The sequence below is a fragment of the Pleurodeles waltl genome, chromosome 10 (genome assembly GCF_031143425.1).
Source record: "Pleurodeles waltl isolate 20211129_DDA chromosome 10, aPleWal1.hap1.20221129, whole genome shotgun sequence".
In the NCBI taxonomy this organism is placed as follows: Eukaryota; Metazoa; Chordata; class Amphibia; order Caudata; family Salamandridae; genus Pleurodeles; species Pleurodeles waltl.
Window position 1 is genome coordinate 1,011,800,437 of NC_090449.1, and position 18,233 is coordinate 1,011,818,669.

The window sequence follows — 18,233 nt, forward strand, 5'->3', positions numbered from 1 at the left end:
GCATGCACCCTGGGCAGCACAGGGCTGATGTTCATGCCACCCGGGGCTGCTTCAAAAAGTGAAGCTATTGCACGTCATTTGGGAGTGGACCACGAAGACACCACATAGAGGAAGGCCACAGTTGGAGTGAATTAAGTCCTAAGGCCTCCAGAATATCTGGCAGATGCGCAATAGCGCCTGTGCCAAAGAAAAGCAAGAAACCGCCACTGGAGACCATTCTACAGAATGGTGAGGGGGGAAGGAAGAAGGGAATCTGAGGTTAGATAAGAGTGTCCTTTAGAAAAAACATTACCACTGTAAGTAACTTGTACTTCTGATGGATGCTTCTAACCACAGATTCCTCCCCTTTAGAACAGATACCAAAGCAGTACCAGGTGGTGGGTCTGTGGAATAGCTCAGTCCTGCAGGACCGAAGAGGTGAAATGCCTTTCCCATTGGGCACGGCTGTCAAAGCAATAGTGCATAATGACCATGTGCACCAACGTCCATTTTACAACCAATGTCAAGGACAGTGACTCAGTGTGCTTGCGCAATGGAAACAGCCTTTTTCCTGGTGAAACGGGCCATCAACCCCTCTTGAGGCTCCTTCTTGCCTAGTGTGTAGTAGATCTTAATGTAGAGGGCTATACACCTTGACAGATCCCTTTTCTGCAATGTCTTGGGTTTCTTTGCAAAACAAAACAAAGAGCTGATCAACCACCCAATCTTTTGTGTGATCAATCTAAAAACTTAAAGCTCTTTTGGGGCCCAGTATATAAAGTCTTTCCCTCCTCTTTTGAGAGGTGAGGGAAGCAATGAATGTTGAGAGATGGATAGCCCAATGTGAAAAAGCAGCACAAATTTTTCCTAAAAAGGCCGCCATCATCATCATCAAAACTACTTTGTCTGGAGAAAAAGGAGATGAAAGTTGGTTGCACTGAGAAAATTCGGAGTTCACTCATGTGATGAGCCGAAGTTACAGCGACCAGAACATAGTATTTAGAGTCAGCAAACACAGTGGACATGAATGCACTGGTTCAAACGCCATGTACATGAGAAAAATGAGCACCAAGTAAAATAACAATGCAGCACCACGAAGGGTTTAGGAAGCAACAAATGAGTCAAACCTTTCATAAATTTCATTACATGTGATTTGAACAAGGACTGCTGGTCTGGTAAACATAAAAAGGCAGACAAATCTCTTTTAACCAGGCCCACTGAAAGTACTTGCTGGGCCTGAAATAAAACAAACAAGACATCTGACAGATTGGCCTGTAACAGGTCACAACTGAGTGTACCACAGCTGGCTACAAACCTGTCCAAGTCCCTGTCAGACATGCTAGGGCATGCCTGACAACCAGTGTGACAAACGCAAATCTGGGAGGAAGAGTCAAACCCAGTCAACTGCTGTGGCTCAGCCTCCACACCTGAAGGTGCAAGACCCTGCCCTGCAGCTGTCGCATGCTATCCTCCTAAAGCTGTAGCCTAATCGTAGGACAAATGCTCTTGCCCAGACATTTCAGATACCACACTCTTTTTGCCCAATTCTGTGTCACAAAGCCCCATGGTTTCTGATCTTTTTCAGAATTTGAGACAGGATAGGCAGTGGCAGAAATGAGCATAGGAATCCCGTGCTCCACTCTACCGGGACTGCATCTCTGTGAGACTGCTTTCTCGGGAACTTCAGTGTGCACAAGTTTCAACACCACGGGTTCCCTGTGGTGGCGAAGAAATTTGGTTAGGGTTCTCTTCACTAGTGGAAGGTACCATGTTCCACCTTTGTGTGTAGCAAACAATGGTGATCACCAGGCGCTGCTGGCTGATTTTGTCTGCCCTGCCATTCAAAGAACCCATCAGGTGGTTCATGGCCAGGGAAATGCCTTGACGCTCCATCAATCCCCCAAAACAAACTGCTTCCTGTCATAGGGCCCAGAACCCTACCCCCACTTGCTTGGTGCAGTACCACATGGTGATGTGTTGTCCGTGAGAACCTGAACCAGCCTTCCTTTGACAGATGGTAGGAAGGCTTTCAGGTCCAAGGGAATGGCCTGTAACTCCAAAAGACTGATGTGGAAAGACCAGAGTCCTCTGATCTCCACTTCTATTAGATGACCTTCCCATCGCAGAAGTGACACATCCGTCACTACCTTCAGCTCAAGGTGAGGCAAGGAGAGCCTCACCTCGAAAAAGCTACTCGCCCACTTGCAATGGGAGTCAAAGTTTATCAGGTTGAGCTATTTTGAGGAGCTACTTGTCCCTTCTGGCGAGCTGACAAAAAATAGGTATTCTGTTCAGTCAGAAAGTGGAGGAGCAATAAAGATAACTTTAAATCTTGTTTTTGTCACAGTTACTCTGTGTTCAGAGACAGAGGTCAAAAGTCACTTAGCCTTACAATTAATTTTCCTTCTCACTGCAGAGTTCCAGGATTTTGTCAGGTTTTAACTAACAAACAACTTTTAAATAGCTAAGTCAACTATGCAAACATTTCCAAAATACATTTCAGTAGTTGCAAAAGCCCACTGTTTGTACTTCTTTGTGATGAAAAAATATTTTGATAGGATGAAAACAAATCAGAACACTTTACTTGGTTATGTGCAAAGAATAAATATGTTTTCTGAAACCCTATTTTCAGTTTGTTAATACATTATTTGTTTTTTCAGTAAAGCAGCAAGTTACTGGGAAGGGTTTTGGACATTTCTTGGAAATGTTTGGTTTGTAAATGACAGTGTGCAACCACATCATGCTTTAGTAAAATATTTATTAAAATGAAGTGTTTAAAGATAACCTGAGAAACACTCCGGCCCGAGGCAAAGTTATTAGTAAACTAAGAGGCAAGTAATGCATCATGTGTTCCATATATGTGGGATAGATTATTTTTATACAGGAGGCAAACGATTAGTCTATTTAATCAAACAAAGACCTTTTTTGTACAGCAAAAATGCTGAGATCACATATTTGGAGGTACCCTTGTATTTGACAAAGAAGAAAAAGGCCACTCTGTAAACTAAAATATTTGACTAGGATCACACAATTTGAGACTCGTTTACGGGTCAAGCATATTACAGTTATGGTCAAGTAGATTATTCAAGTTACTCGACCTGCAGGTCTAGTAACATTTTTATGATTTTTCAAGGCCTGGAGAGGAATCAGTCACTGGTGCAACTGTGGTCAAGCAATCATTGCTGCTGATCTTTCAGTCTCCTTTGAAACCTAGATCGAATTTGACAGGTTCCCTTAGTGCTGGCCCCATTACAAATTCAGCTTTCACTGCAGATCCGGCATAGGCCCATGCCATGATCGACGAGAAGGATGCAGCAGGCCAAGAATCCTCACAGCCACCCCCTCACCAAGACCCAGGTCCAAGGGTGAAAAATCGGGATCAAAGCCCGAATGTCCTAAACTCATCATGATGGAGAGATGGCCCCGAAACTGCACCGTATCCAGAATGGCTCCAAAGCATGGGAACGAATGCGAAAGAGTCGGTTATGACTTTGGCACACTGACAGATACCCTCCCTCTCCAATGATGTCAAGAGTTTTGCTGTTGTCTGGAGGTGCTCTGTGACTGACTGTGCAGTGACTGTCTGCCTTTCCATTATCTGTTGGTATTGGGTCTTCATAAGGGTCTGGCTGGCCTGCTGTGAGATCCTGATCTGAATCTTCTTGAATATACTGTGCTGGCAACAGTGACTCAATAGGTGACAATGTGGTTGGTGGTGTGGGTTTCCTAGGTTGTTTATTTCAGAATGGGATAGGAGCTAAGGTGATCATGCATGAATGAAACCTACGCAGACCCTCCTTTGGCTTGCATCAGGCTACTACTTTTTGGCAAGATTTGTGCAAGTTGAAGGCCCTACCTTCTCCCTCTCTGCCCGGTATGCCTGTATTGCTTCACAAGTTGTGATATTTTGTTGTAGAGCTTGGGTTGGAAAACTCCTTTAACGCTCCTTAGAGGTTGGGCCAACTACTCCTCCTGGTTAGAATTGTATTGTGCTGAGTGTACGGGTTTCCTGTAGCTTTTTGTCTAAACATCCAAATATGGAATATGATCAAGTTCAATGCAGTATTATATTTGCTCAGGCTTTATTTCAAATGTACAGGGAGTGCAGAATTATTAGGCAAATGAGTATTTTGACCACATCATCCTCTTTATGCATGTTGTCTTACTCCAAGCTGTATAGGCTCGAAAGCCTACTACCAATTAAGCATATTAGGTGATGTGCATCTCTGTAATGAGAAGGGGTGTGGTCTAATGACATCAACACCCTATATCAGGTGTGCATAATTATTAGGCAACTTCCTTTCCATTGGCAAAATGGGTCAAAAGAAGGACTTGACAGGCTCAGAAAAGTCAAAAATAGTGAGATATCTTGCAGAGGGATGCAGCACTCTTAAAATTGCAAAGCTTCTGAAGCGTGATCATCGAACAATCAAGCGTTTCATTCAAAATAGTCAACAGGGTCGCAAGAAGCGTGTGGAAAAACCAAGGCGCAAAATAACTGCCCATGAACTGAGAAAAGTCAAGCGTGCAGCTGCCACGATGCCACGATGCCACTTGCCACCAGTTTGGCCATATTTCAGAGCTGCAACATCACTGGAGTGCCCAAAAGCACAAGGTGTGCAATACTCAGAGACATGGCCAAGGTAAGAAAGGCTGAAAGACGACCACCACTGAACAAGACACACAAGCTGAAATGTCAAGACTGGGCCAAGAAATATCTCAAGACTGATTTTCCAAGGTTTTATGGACTGATGAAATGAGAGTGAGTCTTGATGGGCCAGATGGATGGGCCCGTGGCTGGATTGGTAAAGGGCAGAGAGCTCCAGTCCGACTCAGACGCCAGCAAGGTGGAGGTGGAGTACTGGTTTGGGCTGGTATCATCAAAGATGAGCTTGTGGGGCCTTTTCGGGTTGTGGATGGAGTCAAGCTCAACTCCCAGTCCTACTGCCCGTTCCTGGAAGACACCTTCTTCAAGCAGTGGTACAGGAAGAAGTCTGCATCCTTCAAGAAAAACATGATTTTCATGCAGGACAATGCTCCATCACACGCATCCAAGTACTCCACAGCGTGGCTGGCAAGAAAGGGTATAAAAGAAGGAAATCTAATGACATGGCCTCCTTGTTCACCTGATCTGAACCCCATTGAGAACCTGTGGTCCATCATCAAATGTGAGATTTACAAGGAGGGAAAACAGTACACCTCTCTGAACAGTGTCTGGGAGGCTGTGGTTGCTGCTGCACGCAATGTTGATGGTGAACAGATCAAAACACTGACAGAATCCATGGATGGCAGGCTTTTGAGTGTCCTTGCAAAGAAAGGTGGCTATATTGGTCACTGATTTGTTTTTGTTTTTGAATGTCAGAAATGTATATTTGTGAATGTTGAGATGTTATATTGGTTTCACTGGTAATAATAAGTAATTGAAATGGGTATATATTTGTTTTTTGTTAAGTTGCCTAATAATTATGCACAGTAATAGTCACCTGCACACACAGATATCCCCCTAACATAGCTAAAACTAAAAACAAACTAAAAACTACTTCCAAAAATATTCAGCTTTGATATTAATGAGTTTTTTGGGTTCATTGAGAACATGGTTGTTGTTCAATAATAAAATTAATCCTCAAAAATACAACTTGCCTAATAATTCTGCACTCCCTGTAGAATTACTAAAACATCCTCTATCTTCTTTATACGGTTTGTTAAATACATTTCTGCATTACAGCCAACATATGTTTCACCCCTCTAAGTGCCTGTTGGGCGGGGGCTTTCTCAAGACTTTTAGAAATATATTCTAAATTTGTGATTCTAGATACATCCTGGTATTGACTGTTGTATTAGGTCTAGAGATGGACCGATGATACACTGATCCTATGGGGACCTGGGGATTTACTACTGATAGGTCCTCTTTGAGTAAATACCGTAACTCTAAAGAATAAGTTACTTATTTTCAGTAACAACTCCAAATAGTCTCAGATTTCATATCTTAGAATAATCCCTAAACCTCAGATTGGATCAGGAATCTTTTGGTAAGCAGTATCCCTGCACACAGGTAGACGGCATCATTCGGTTCCAAGTAGAATCGTCAGCGCTGGAAGTGTTGTGCGTGGTGCCTGTATAGGAGACCCCAGTGCACTCACATCAGTTTCTTTTAAAGACTTTCCACGCCTGAAACGTGAAGCCACGAAGAACACGGACCACTGGTGAGTTAAACTAGGCCCCTTGAAAGGGGAAGAAACCTTCACTCTAAACTTGTTTGCAGAGCAGGGACGATGGGTCAGTCGGTAAGAATTCTGCAGCTAGATAGTTTCTACCAGATAAGGCTTTACAAAGATAAGTAACTTGTTGATCTGATAGAGATTTCTAGCCACAGATTCCTCACCATAGAATAGATACCCACGCAATACCTCCCCAGAGGTGGGGCTCAACACAAATTGTACTAGAAAAAGTCCTGTGAGATCAAATGGGCACAACTCCAGCCTGACGGATTTGACTATCAAGGCAATATTGCTTCGTAAATGTGTGCAATGAAGTCCACATTACTGTCTGAGGTAACCAGGACACATGCTAGAGAGCTAATGTAGTGGTCGCAGCTTTAACTCTGGTAGAATGAGCTCGCAAACCTTCAGGAGGTTGCTTTTTTGCCAGTGCATAGCAGATTTGGATGCCGAGCACTATCCATCATGAGATGATCCACTTCTGCACTACCCTTCCTTTTCTGGTTCTGACGTACCCCATAAAGTCACACATGGAACTTTTTGTGCAGTCAAGGTAAAATGACAAAACTCTTTTTGGATCTAGGCAATGGAGTCTCTCCTCTTCTTTAGAGGGGTGAGGCAGAGAGTAAAAGGAAGGCAGAGTGATGGACTGGCCTGCATGAAAGGGAGTGACCACTTTCAGTAGGAAGGATGCTCTAGTATGAAGAACCAGCATGCCTGGGTAGATATTAAGTTATGGAGGCGGAGATGACAAAGCCTATAGCTCACTGATCCCCGAGCAGATGTTACTGCCACTAGAAAGGTCAGTTTTATAGTAAGGAGCCTGATAGTACAGCTGCGTTTGAGTTGTGTAAATGCTCAAAAAGAGCGCACATCAGAAAAGTCTGGACTAAGCTGAGGAACCACTGAGGCACAATGAAGGGTGAAGGTGAGAACATGTGTTGAAAGACCTTTCACAAAGCAATGACAATAGGGTACTTGAAGAGAGATGGCTGATCTGGCAGCAGCGGAAATGCTGAGATGGCAGAAAGATAAGCCTTTTATGTTGCCTAAGCAGAGCCCTGCTGGGCAAGGGTGTGCAGATAGGGGGTCTACTTGTTTATCTGTACACCATGCCACAAACTTGCTCCAATGGCAGACTTATACCGTCTTAGTATGGGGATGCCTTGCTGTCAAGATAGCATTGCAGACTTCGGGTGGAAGGTTGAAAGCTGTCAACTGTTGCCGTTCAGTCTCCACACATAAAGGAAACGCGTTGTCAGGTTTGGGTGCTGAACCCTGCCTTGTAGCTGAGGTAGCCTGATTGGAGGTCCCGTGTACACGTTCAACAGCTCAGGATACCCGATTCTCCGTGACCGAACCAGAGCCACCAAATTGACATGTGCCCAGTTATTCCTGAACTTCTTGAAAACTATGGGCAGGAGAAGCTTTGGCAGAAAGGCCTACAGGAGGCCTGAGCTCCACTCGAGATGAAGTGCCTCCAAACAAGAGCTGCCTTGGAAACTCAAGTGCACAAAATTTTTGATATTGCGCATTTGATGGAGGCGAACAGATCCAAACAAGGCTCTACCAATTTTTGAGGGAGACCTTGGGTTTCCTCGGGATGGAGATGCCATGTGCGACCTGCTAGGCATTGACAACGGAGCTGGTCCACCCTGGTGTTTGGAGACCCTGCCAGGTGTTGAGCCATCAGGGATATACCCTAATGTCCCAGCCACATTCAGAGGCTCAGAGCCTCTTGACAAAGGTTTAACAATCCTACTCCGCCCTGTTTCTTGCAATACCACATGGCTGTAATGTTGCCCGTGAACACTTGAAACAGCCTTTCCCTGATGGAAGGAACAAAGGCTTCAATGGCAGCCCGATCGCTTGGAGCTGCAAAAGGTTTATAGTAAGTCGAGCAAGAGCAGAAAGTTCATTGTAGTCTGGAGGTGGGAGACGAATGCCCGGGGTGAGCCTGCCTTCAATAGCCAATTGTCGAGGTAGCGAAAGACTAGAATCCCTAACCTCCGCAGGAGATGCAACCATCACTTTCATAAACACATGAGGGGAGCTGGTAAGGCTGAAGTTGAGCATGGTAAACTGAAAGTGCTTTTGTCCTTCTGTGAACCGCAGTTATTGCCTGTGGACAGACAGGATGAGGAAGTGAAAATAAGCAATACCATCCAGTCTCCTTGGACCAGGGCATACAGGACGTGTGCAAAATGAGCATTTTGAATTATTTAATTTTCAGGAAGAGATTGAGAAGGTGCCGGTCTAGGATGGGACAAAGTCCTCTGTCCGTCGTGGGTGCCAGAAAGTAGTGGGAATAGTAACCAAAACGTACTTTTGATGCTGGCACCTTCTCAATAGCTTTCTTGACAAGGCAGCTAAAACCTCCTGACGAAGCAATGATAGGTGGTCATCAGTCAGTTTGCTGCAAGTAGGTGGCATGGGTGGAAGGGTGGTCACAAAGGAGAGGGAGTAGCCCCTTTGAATGTGCTGCAAAACGCAACAGTTTAGCATTGTAAACTCCTAAGCAGACTTTTCTTGCCCCATAAACTGAAAAGTAAAAGTTACACATAAGCGAGCTGACAGCCGCCATCAGTGCAAAGCAGACACACAAAGGGAAATAAAAGTTCACTCACAGTGAAACCTATCGGCAAAAGTGCAATTATCTACGCAACCGGCAAAAGTGCAATTATCTACGTAACAGGGTCAATGTCATGAAAAGTGCTGGTCTTCTGCCCAGCGTGATCGCACACTAAAAAAGGAGAAAAAGTAGTCCAGAGACCGGACGGAAAACGTGGAGCCTCGTATGTTTTCAGGACTTAGTCACTGCGCTTGAGGAGGGCTAAACACCGGAAAAGGCATGACTTATGCATGCCTTTCACTAATGAAAGCAAGCAGATTTTAAAAAGAAAGTCCACGAACCAATGAAAGAAACTGACGTGTCATGGATGTGGTTTGAAGCCCAAAGAGAGATTACAACACAGGACGAAGCACTTTGCGCTCGCCGGTAAAAAAACAGATGCTTTCTTTTGCAGCACTTTTTTCCCCCCCAAAAAAATGCAACATTTAACTATATTTTGCTCAGTGTCCCTGCCCCCTCCATGGGAATCCACAAATCATGGGTACCTTTAGAATCCCCAGGATGTTTTTTAAAAAAGGGCACAACTTTGGCGTGGATAGCTCACATGGACAAAAAGCTATGGGGGCCTGAAGTGAATTACCCCAGATATCCAAAATCAAAGGCTTAGCAAAGAGGGAGCTATGTAGGGGGGGATTGGGTGTGAAAGGCCTAGCAGCAAAGGGGTACATTATACAATATTACTTTTATTGTTTCTTCAAAAAGCAATTACAAATTCTGATATTAAAAAAACAAAAAAAGGAGACAAGTAAAAAATGAAGTAGGCAGGTTTCAAAGTTTCTTACCCTGTGCATGTGTGCGTTTCTAGCATTAATGGGGAAGGAGGAGGGTAGTCTGCACATGATGACTCCTGCCTGCCCTGCAGCACTACTAATAGAAGCAGCTAGGGACGACCTGTTGTGCTACTATGAACATCAAAGCCCCAGGAAGGCTCTGCCTGGTCCGGATTAGGAAATCATTAGCATTTTTTATTTTCTTATATAAAAAAGACAGAGCCATTAATTACTTGTGTTTCTGGTTGCTCTTGCACAAATAAACATTATTGCAAAACAAACATCAAATTTATGAAAATTTAGAGAAAGTAAGTAAAATAAAAAGCCAGAGCTACTTAACAAATATAACAGTTCCAACTGAAAGCATCAGATTTATATTTCACCATTAGTACAAAATACAGAGGACGTACCACATGGCAATTAAATTTCTCCAATAAGTTTTCCAGAAACTTCTTTGAAGAAAGAAGAGAAGCTTTGTTCAACTGCTCTTGCCTTAAGTCATAGTCATCGTGCATAGGCTAAGAAATAAAAACAAGGAAAATAATCAAAGATTTAGTCATAGCCAGTAAAGCAGAGCTAGCAGGCTGTACATCTGATCAGTAACCCACAAAGCATTGGTCCAAATCCTGGCATAAAAGACTCAGCTTTTCACGCACCACAGAGCAGCATAGAAAGTACAAGTAAATTGACACTTTGGATTTGATCAAAGGGCATTCTAAATTATTAGTTGTTAATATGATTATTTCCACAAAACTTTCATAATACAAAATGCTAACGCATGTAAACTAGACAGTTCTAGGATCACCTTAGGAAACAAGAGAACATTAGAAACAAGACAACACTAGAGGTGGGAGTAACTTGTGCAATTCCATGTGGTGCACTCGTGCAGAATTACCAAAAAAAAGTCAATACGATTAAGAGGAATTATGAGAAGAGTAATTCTGCATTTAGCTCTATTGTCATAACACAAAATGTCCTTTTTTTTGTCCAAAAGAGATGTGAGGATGCATTTTGTGCTAAGAAATAGTGCTAAATGCAATAGCGAGTGCGAGCTCCTGCTCACGCTTGCTAAATGTGCTCTTGGTAAAAAAATCTTCCTCAAAATTACTCTTAATTACATGAGCAAGTGTAACTGTATTATCATCAGTATTTTCATGTCAAAGAGTAATGCGGAATTCCCAAAATTACTCCGATTACTACAATGTAGCTGAAACTCTCCCCAGGACAAGACAACCCACACCTCACCTACATTCAGAAATGAAGATGCAGAGAATGTGAATGGTGCTTGTTGACCATCCTATGGTTTTCAAGGGATTATGGGGAAGGCCATTAGCAGTAACAAAGAGAGAAAAATGGAAACCATTGACTATTTCTGCTTAAGTTTTTAAAAACCTAAAGCCCATGGGCCAATAACAGGGATGACAGTACCTGAATGAGCAGTGATAAGAGCAACTGAGCGAGCTGCATTGATACAGAATGGAAAACAATATCACTGTGAGTCAAAGTGGAAAAGGATGACTACATTCAAGCGAATGAAAGGAGGGAAAGAAGATAATGTCTCGTGAGTGGGGAGGCAGTATTCTTTGGAGTAAAGGGGAAGGGGAAGACAGCACCTAAATGAGCGAAAGCAGTGGGAGGAGGCACCTTCCACTTGAATAGGTGTGGCAGGGTGATGGCGGCTCACATAATGGGTCAGGAGGGTAGAAACAGTGCTCATTGTTTATATATAGTTTCTTTTTGTGGTGCATCATCTGGTTGCAGCCTGGAGACTGGTGTGGTAAGACTGCGTTTGTGTAAAAGAAGGGAGCAGAAATGTGGTGTCCTGATTGACTGCAGGCGGGTAGAGAGATATGATCTCTCAGAGTAAAAACAGGCTGGCGGAAAAGACAGAAACCCAGGGAGGTGACAAGGGGGACTAGAAGAAGACAGTATCTGTTTGTGTGAATAGGTGGTGGGGGAGTGAGGGTGTCTATGTGACTCAGAGGAGGACACTGTACCCACAGGATTCGGAGGCCTGTGTGGTGGAGAATGGGGAACACACTGATCACGTTACTGGGGTCAGACAAAATCTGTGTGATTATGAGGTAACAATGAAACGGTAAGATTGCACTTGGAGTGAAATAGAGCATCAGGTGACGGAGACACCATGTATGCACTGCAAAGCGAGGGCTAAATTCTATGGAAAAAAAATCTCTTTTCTACAGCAAGAAATACTGTGATTGAAAGAGAATGTCTGTGTGACTGGACGACAGTGTCTCGGTGACAAAGAAATGTCACTGTGACTGCAAGAGAGTGCATATGTGATTCCTTGTGACCGAGAGATCATTCAAAATACAACAGGAAATGCATAAGATTATAAAAATTTGTCCATGAGTGACAGTACCAATGTTATTGGTGCATAAAGTCAATGTGCATTTAAGATGGTGGAGATTGATTGTAAAAGTGTGTCTGGAGTACTGAGAGGAGCACATACAGGTGAGAAAGAGAGAGCACAATGTGTTTGTACCATGCAAGTGACTGGATGAGCTTGGCCAAGTAACTATCTGCCTCACTGTAGGATGGTGTCCGAATTTTTTATTATGCATAAAATATGTAAATGAGAAAATTTACTCAACCTTTTTCTTTGATCACTGAACTCTAATAGAGAAAGGTTAAGATAAAAAACATTCATATAAATAACCACGAAATGTAATTTATATTTAAAGTGCTGAAAAAGCTGCACATACTATGAGTCTCTTTGATTATTAAAGAGTTACTCTGCATGAAAATATAGATTAATTTAAGAAGAAGAAATGATAAAATATGGGAATTGTGCTACATTGAAAACATTTATTATAACTGGTTCTTTTTACCCTATTTAACTTACAACCTTGTCTGTTCCGAGGCCGAAGGAATTCAAAAGCCAAAGGACACTGGGGCCCCACTAAATATATATGTTTAAATGTGTTTTTTGTCGACTGCTGTGGACCGAGGATGATATAAACCAAAGTCCTCTAGGCACCTGCAGCAGCAATACCAGACTATTCCCATCAACCCAGAAATGGCCATATTTCCTAATCTGAAGGGATCTGTGCTGGATGACAGTGTAAATTCATTTCCAAATTTAAACTTCATCCACATCTCCTGGGTGTGCAAACAAGCACAGCAGTAGGCAGAAATAAAGTAGCATTTGAAGAAAACGTTAACACTTTACAAATTATAAATCAGAAACAAATTATATGTAAGAACTCGGTTCCAGAAAATAATGCTTCCGCCCTGACTGAAGTTTGGGCATCAATGTAGTCTGACTGACTTGCACACCAGCCAATAACAAGAGTGATTGTTTCTCACTTGATTTTTGACTCAATTTATTAAAAAATGTTTTTTAAAGGTTCAGTGCAGTACTTACACAGCATAGTGCTTGTGCATGCCACCTATGGGTTTTTCTGCCATAGCAGAATGACTCAGGAGGGCTCCATGTGCTTGCCAGCAAATATTTTATTCCTCACTAGGGGTAACTAGCGTAATTCCTAAAAATTAGGGAAGACTGTATAAAACTGAAAAACTATTTAATGATCTTATTACACCATAATGATGGAGATCCAGATGTGCACCTGTATCTTGAAATTGCAGCTAAGTGCAATTTAACAGAAGCGTGAACTAGGCCTGATCTTGCCAATAACAGCAAGTTAGGCAAGCCTTGCTCTACAGGTGCAAAGGTAGGGTGAATTTTTGACCCCTAGCACCATAAGCAAAAACGCTTCCATTAGAATCTGCATGCCTTGTTAGTGTTATCACCTCTGGCTCTCACAAGAATATCACTGTCGTCTTGAGGGATATCTAAGGCTGTAAATATAAGTATAAATATAGGGAAGTCTGGTTTGGATGAAGTACTTGGTTGTGGCTCAACGATAATAAGTTCCTCCAAAGATTTCAGCTGAGTGTGACTTGTTTCTGACAGTATTAACAGCTCAGTGAACCAGTGTTGTCTGAGCCAAGAAAGCTTGGAGGCCAAATGAAATAGCATTGAGCTGTAGAAAATGTATATGCATTTTCCTTTGACTCAGGATACATTTGCCATTAATGAGAAGGCCCTGCAAATTAGCCCCCACCTTTTCCAGGGAAGCATCTGTGCTAATGACATATTGGGTATCTGGCATGTGAACGTTAGTCTCAATGACAGATTGTGGGCTCTGTCCACCAAAGTAGAGCTTTCATCATAGTGTGATATTGTCGATAGAGCCTTCTATCTGAATACAATGATAGTCTAATTCTTCCTGTAAAGGCCTCATTCTGAGACATGCAAATGGCACTCGTGAGATGGCTGATGATATCACTCCTAGAAGTGATTTGAAAAGTTGAACTGAAATGGACCTTCTTTTGGATAGTTTGTGTGCTAACAACATGAGTCTTTTCTGCCTTTCTTCTGGTATAAATGCCTGGTCTTGGAGAGTATCCAGAATTGCTCCAAGGAATATTATCCTTGTTGATGGGTTAGGACAGCATTACAAAAATGCCATCTTTTCTTCTCTGGTTTACCTCAGCAAAGGTGCAGTGCTTGAAATAGCAAACTGATCAAGCAGCATCTCGTTCACTTTGTATTGTATGCCCTTCTGATGGTTGACAGTTAAGAGCAAAGTTTGAAATAACTGTAGACAGGCCCTTGCAGCCCTCAACGCTCGGTGGGCAGATGTTGCTTTTATGAGCCAATTGTTATGATTCGGAAAAATCTGGAAAACCCTTTGCTGTATGTGGGATGCCACAGGGACTAGACACTTTGTATAGAAGCAAGGGACTGATTTGAGACCAAAAGGGAGGACTTCAAATTGATAGTGAGCTCCGGCTTTCTCTATTGATCCTTTGCGTAGGATGGCTAACCTTTCTGAACCAGACTAAGATGAGGTGGGTGCGATCATTTTGGTGGAGTGGTCGGCAGAATCTGGATGAATTTGAAAGTATGACCATATGAGAAGCGAACCAATACCCATCAGTCTGGAGTTATTTTTTTTAATTAATGGGAAAAGTAGGACATTTTTGCTCCCACAGGTTGGTGAGCTATAGATAGTACAATCGGTTCTGCTGCGTTGTCACGGTTTACTGCCGGTGTCACTTGTCTGAGATGCTTGCTTTCTCCTTGGTGGTTGCTTGCAGTAAGCTGGTGCTGGTGGCACTCTATAAGCTTGCTGTTGGTAAGGCTGCCTATATGGCTGCAGCCCCTTCTGTACGAGTACAGGCCTTTTTCCGTGTGCTCCTTGAAAAGGCACCTTCCTAATTTGTAAATCTGGATCTGCCTTTATTGCTTGCAGGGTGTTATCTAGATGCTTGTCAAATGGAGTCTCTCAGTCGTACGTCATATCCAATAGCCCGCTCTGCACTTCAGGCCTAAATGATGTGGCCTTTAGCCAACCTTGATGCCTAAGGACCACAGACCCTGCAAGATGTCTAAATCCGGTCGAGGCTACATCCATTGCACAATCTATAATCTCTGATTAGGCTTTCTCTCCCTCCTGCAAGAATTTCTTTGCTCCCACTTTTTGATCCTCAGGCAGAAGACCTAGACATGCTGAGATGTCTGGCCATATCTGCCTGTCACAGCTGCCTAATATTGCCAGCAAATTGGCCACTCGAACAGTTGCTGCTGACATGGTCAACAATGGGTTTCCTTTATTATCAATGTGTCAACTCTCTGTCAGGCAGGGTTGATAGTGATGTTGAAGGATCTTGGACAGGCGCAGGGCCACATGTGTCACTAAAGACTTCTGGTTTTGGGTGTCCAATCGAGAGGCAGGCAAATACTCCGGAACTTTGTATATTTTATCATCTTTGGTACAACAGCTGATAAAGTGGCAGTATTTCTCATTATCCTTATTCCATTGTCCCAAATCTAATCCACTATTGAGATTGCTATAACAGATTTCTTTTGTGGGTCCCTGGAAGTCAGGAGAAGCAATCCGATAATTTGATCGTTCGAGGTAATTGGAAGAGTTTAGCAACTCAAGTGGCTGCGGCACAGGTGGAGAAAGTGTTTATCAGGGATTTCCCCTTATTCTCTGCCCTCGTCCAAAGAACATGGATCGTCCACAGGAGGCATAGCAATGTTAGACACCGAAGTGTCATTCTAGGAGTTGCAGGTGGTGGCACAGGCTCAGGTGTTCTTGGTGTTGATACTTTGCTAGGTAAAAATTGCTCTGGCTGCAAAATGTCCCACATTGGCTTACCTGTCGTCGACGATGCCACCGTCAGGTCAGATGAAACTGAAATGCTGGCCTCTTTGCCGTCAGTGTGTTTACTGTCGACAATGATGATTTTCAAACAGCTGGGTCGTCAACAGACTTGTCAACAAAATGTTCGTCATCATGATCGTGGTCGACAGTGTTGTAAGGCTCATCATCGACTGTCGTAAGGCTTGCCGTCGGCAGCGTTGTAAACATGGTAGTCATCATTGTCACTGTTGTCGTCGTTGGCATTCTTGACAGCAACAGTGTTGCTGATTACTTTTTTTTTTTTTTTTACCACCAACCTCGTTTTCACTGCTGATGGCTGTCAGGAGGATTTTTAAAGGCGGAAAGCCAGTTTCAAAGCAGGGGTGGTAGGCTCTGGCTTTGTTGCTTTTGAGGGGGTTTTCACCCGCCTCACTCTGTGTGAAACATTTCTGGAAAATTCATGGTGCATCTTTTTTAAGGCTTTCCTAGGTGCCTCTGGTGAACCCTGCTGCTGCTGTGACCTCTCCCTTTTTTCTCAACTTTCCCTGTGAGGGAGTGGAGTCAACAGACTTTTTTGATTTAACTTTCTGCAGCCACAACAAAAGCCTCCCCTCTAAGAGTTTTGGAAGAAAAGGTGTAACAGATCTTACTACCTTGTGAGCAGGATGAAGGCAGTAAATATGCTCCTTGTATGGAGCCTCAGACTGTAGCCTCTTTTTTTACACAGGTTCTGAAAAGTCTTTTCCTAGATGGTTCTGACATTTTATTGCCAGTCTCTTGTAGATGGAATAGTAAAGCTCACCTTGGATAATCAAAATCAGGCTAAATGCTGAAGAACTGAGCAGAGGTCAGGGAGACTTCCTTTCACAAGACGTGCAGTTGAAAATCTGAGGAAAGATGCCTCTGTACGGAGTGTTCTAGTGAGTACTGTTGCCTGATTGGCTGGTGTTTGGTCCTTGATAAATGATGTGGATAAGCTAATCCAATGAATGACTTTATGTCATTATAAGCTGTATGTACTGTCTCTAATGCCTTGAAAGGTACCATGGGACTTCACCTTGACAACAGGAAATGATTCAAGCATGTGAACTGATGAATGATCCAATACTGAAGATTTAAAATTACACCAAGGCCTATTCCTCACTCCGCATGTGAATCACTGGTTTTACTCTGTCCCGGGTATATGCTCAGAGAACTTACTGCATTAAAACAGGCAGTTTTTAAACACTGCAAGAGAAAGGGATAGCCAACTTCTTTTAGACAAATTACACCAAAAGGTACATGGTAACTGTTTTGGTGACAAAGTAACATGATTGGACTATAAGTAGTTTTCTAGAAATGAAACCCTTTCTCAATCCAACACTGCTCGAAATTCTCAAATCTTATCACATCCAAAGAATCAATTCAAAATATCTAAGGGGACTACTCAGACATATTATTTTTATAAAAATGCTTAACTAGTACAGTGATTCACTTGAAAGCTTTAATTGTTTTCTATGCATACTACAGCTCTTCAGCACCACATACCTACAGAAGAAATCCCATCACTGTCGGACTGGCAGAAGTAAAAAATTGTCAAAAGCACGTCTCTCACCTGGTTCAGTTTTATCAGAAATTGCAGCTAGGTCTTGGAATTAGTTGCCACTTCATCTGCCCCTCATCATGTGTATGCTACCTTTAGAAAAGCATTGAAAACATGGCTGTTTCCAATTAATTCCTCTTGAATGCTTACTTTTGCAGCCCTCAGCATTGCCTTTTCAGCAACAATGTATTTTAGTAAATCTTTTGCATTATATTAAATTAAATGGCATTACTCACACACATAAGAGCGCAAAGCATGTCGATAGCAGCATGGGTCACTCCGTCATTGTTCCTCTTCAATGCCTTCACCACCTTCACTCCAAGCCGCTCCCTGAACCTCAAAAGGGAAAGAGACTTTGCATCAACAAATTCTCCATCACACAATACAAATACAGGTAATGTTACAAGTTGGGAGGTCAGGCTTTTAGAGAAGCTTTCAAGGGTCTAGGATACATTAGACAAATTGAAGATATGCTCCTTACACTTAAATGCACATTTGGGGATCTTGACAAAACAAAGAATGGTATTACAATTAGGAATCATGGCAAATAAGCAATGTGCATTTTTCCCAGTACCAAGCCTTTCTATCAGTCTCTCACCCAACCGCCTTTCTTTCTCACAGAACTAACTCTGACAATTTAGAAATTTGCCAAGTTTAGAATCAGCAGTATGGCTATCCTTAAGTTGGGAATCCAACTACATTGGTGGTCTTTTTGAATTTATCTCAGTACTAAGTAAAAAAAGAAAGTGCATAGATTTCCAATTCTTAAACTCTCCTACTACAACCCTGGCACTCCCACAACTACCTTCTCTTTCCTTTGTGACCAAAACCAGGCAATGTTTCTAAAAACTCTAGCTAAGGAAGAAGGTG

The 18,233-nt window shown here is 42.8% G+C and overlaps 1 protein-coding gene across 2 annotated transcripts in view; it reads right to left on the minus strand.

Annotated features, from left to right (window-relative positions):
* The window catches only part of DNAJC13 (DnaJ heat shock protein family (Hsp40) member C13), an 876,382-nt gene that overhangs the window by 653,772 nt on the left and 204,377 nt on the right, over nt 1-18,233 (minus strand). For both annotated transcript variants that reach the window (XM_069211911.1, XM_069211910.1), the window contains exons 13-14: nt 17,600-17,699; nt 10,010-10,117 (exon numbers count right to left, since the gene is read on the minus strand). In XM_069211911.1, the coding sequence (XP_069068012.1) occupies nt 10,010-10,117; nt 17,600-17,699 (208 nt within the window). The remainder of the gene's footprint in view (nt 1-10,009; nt 10,118-17,599; nt 17,700-18,233) is intronic.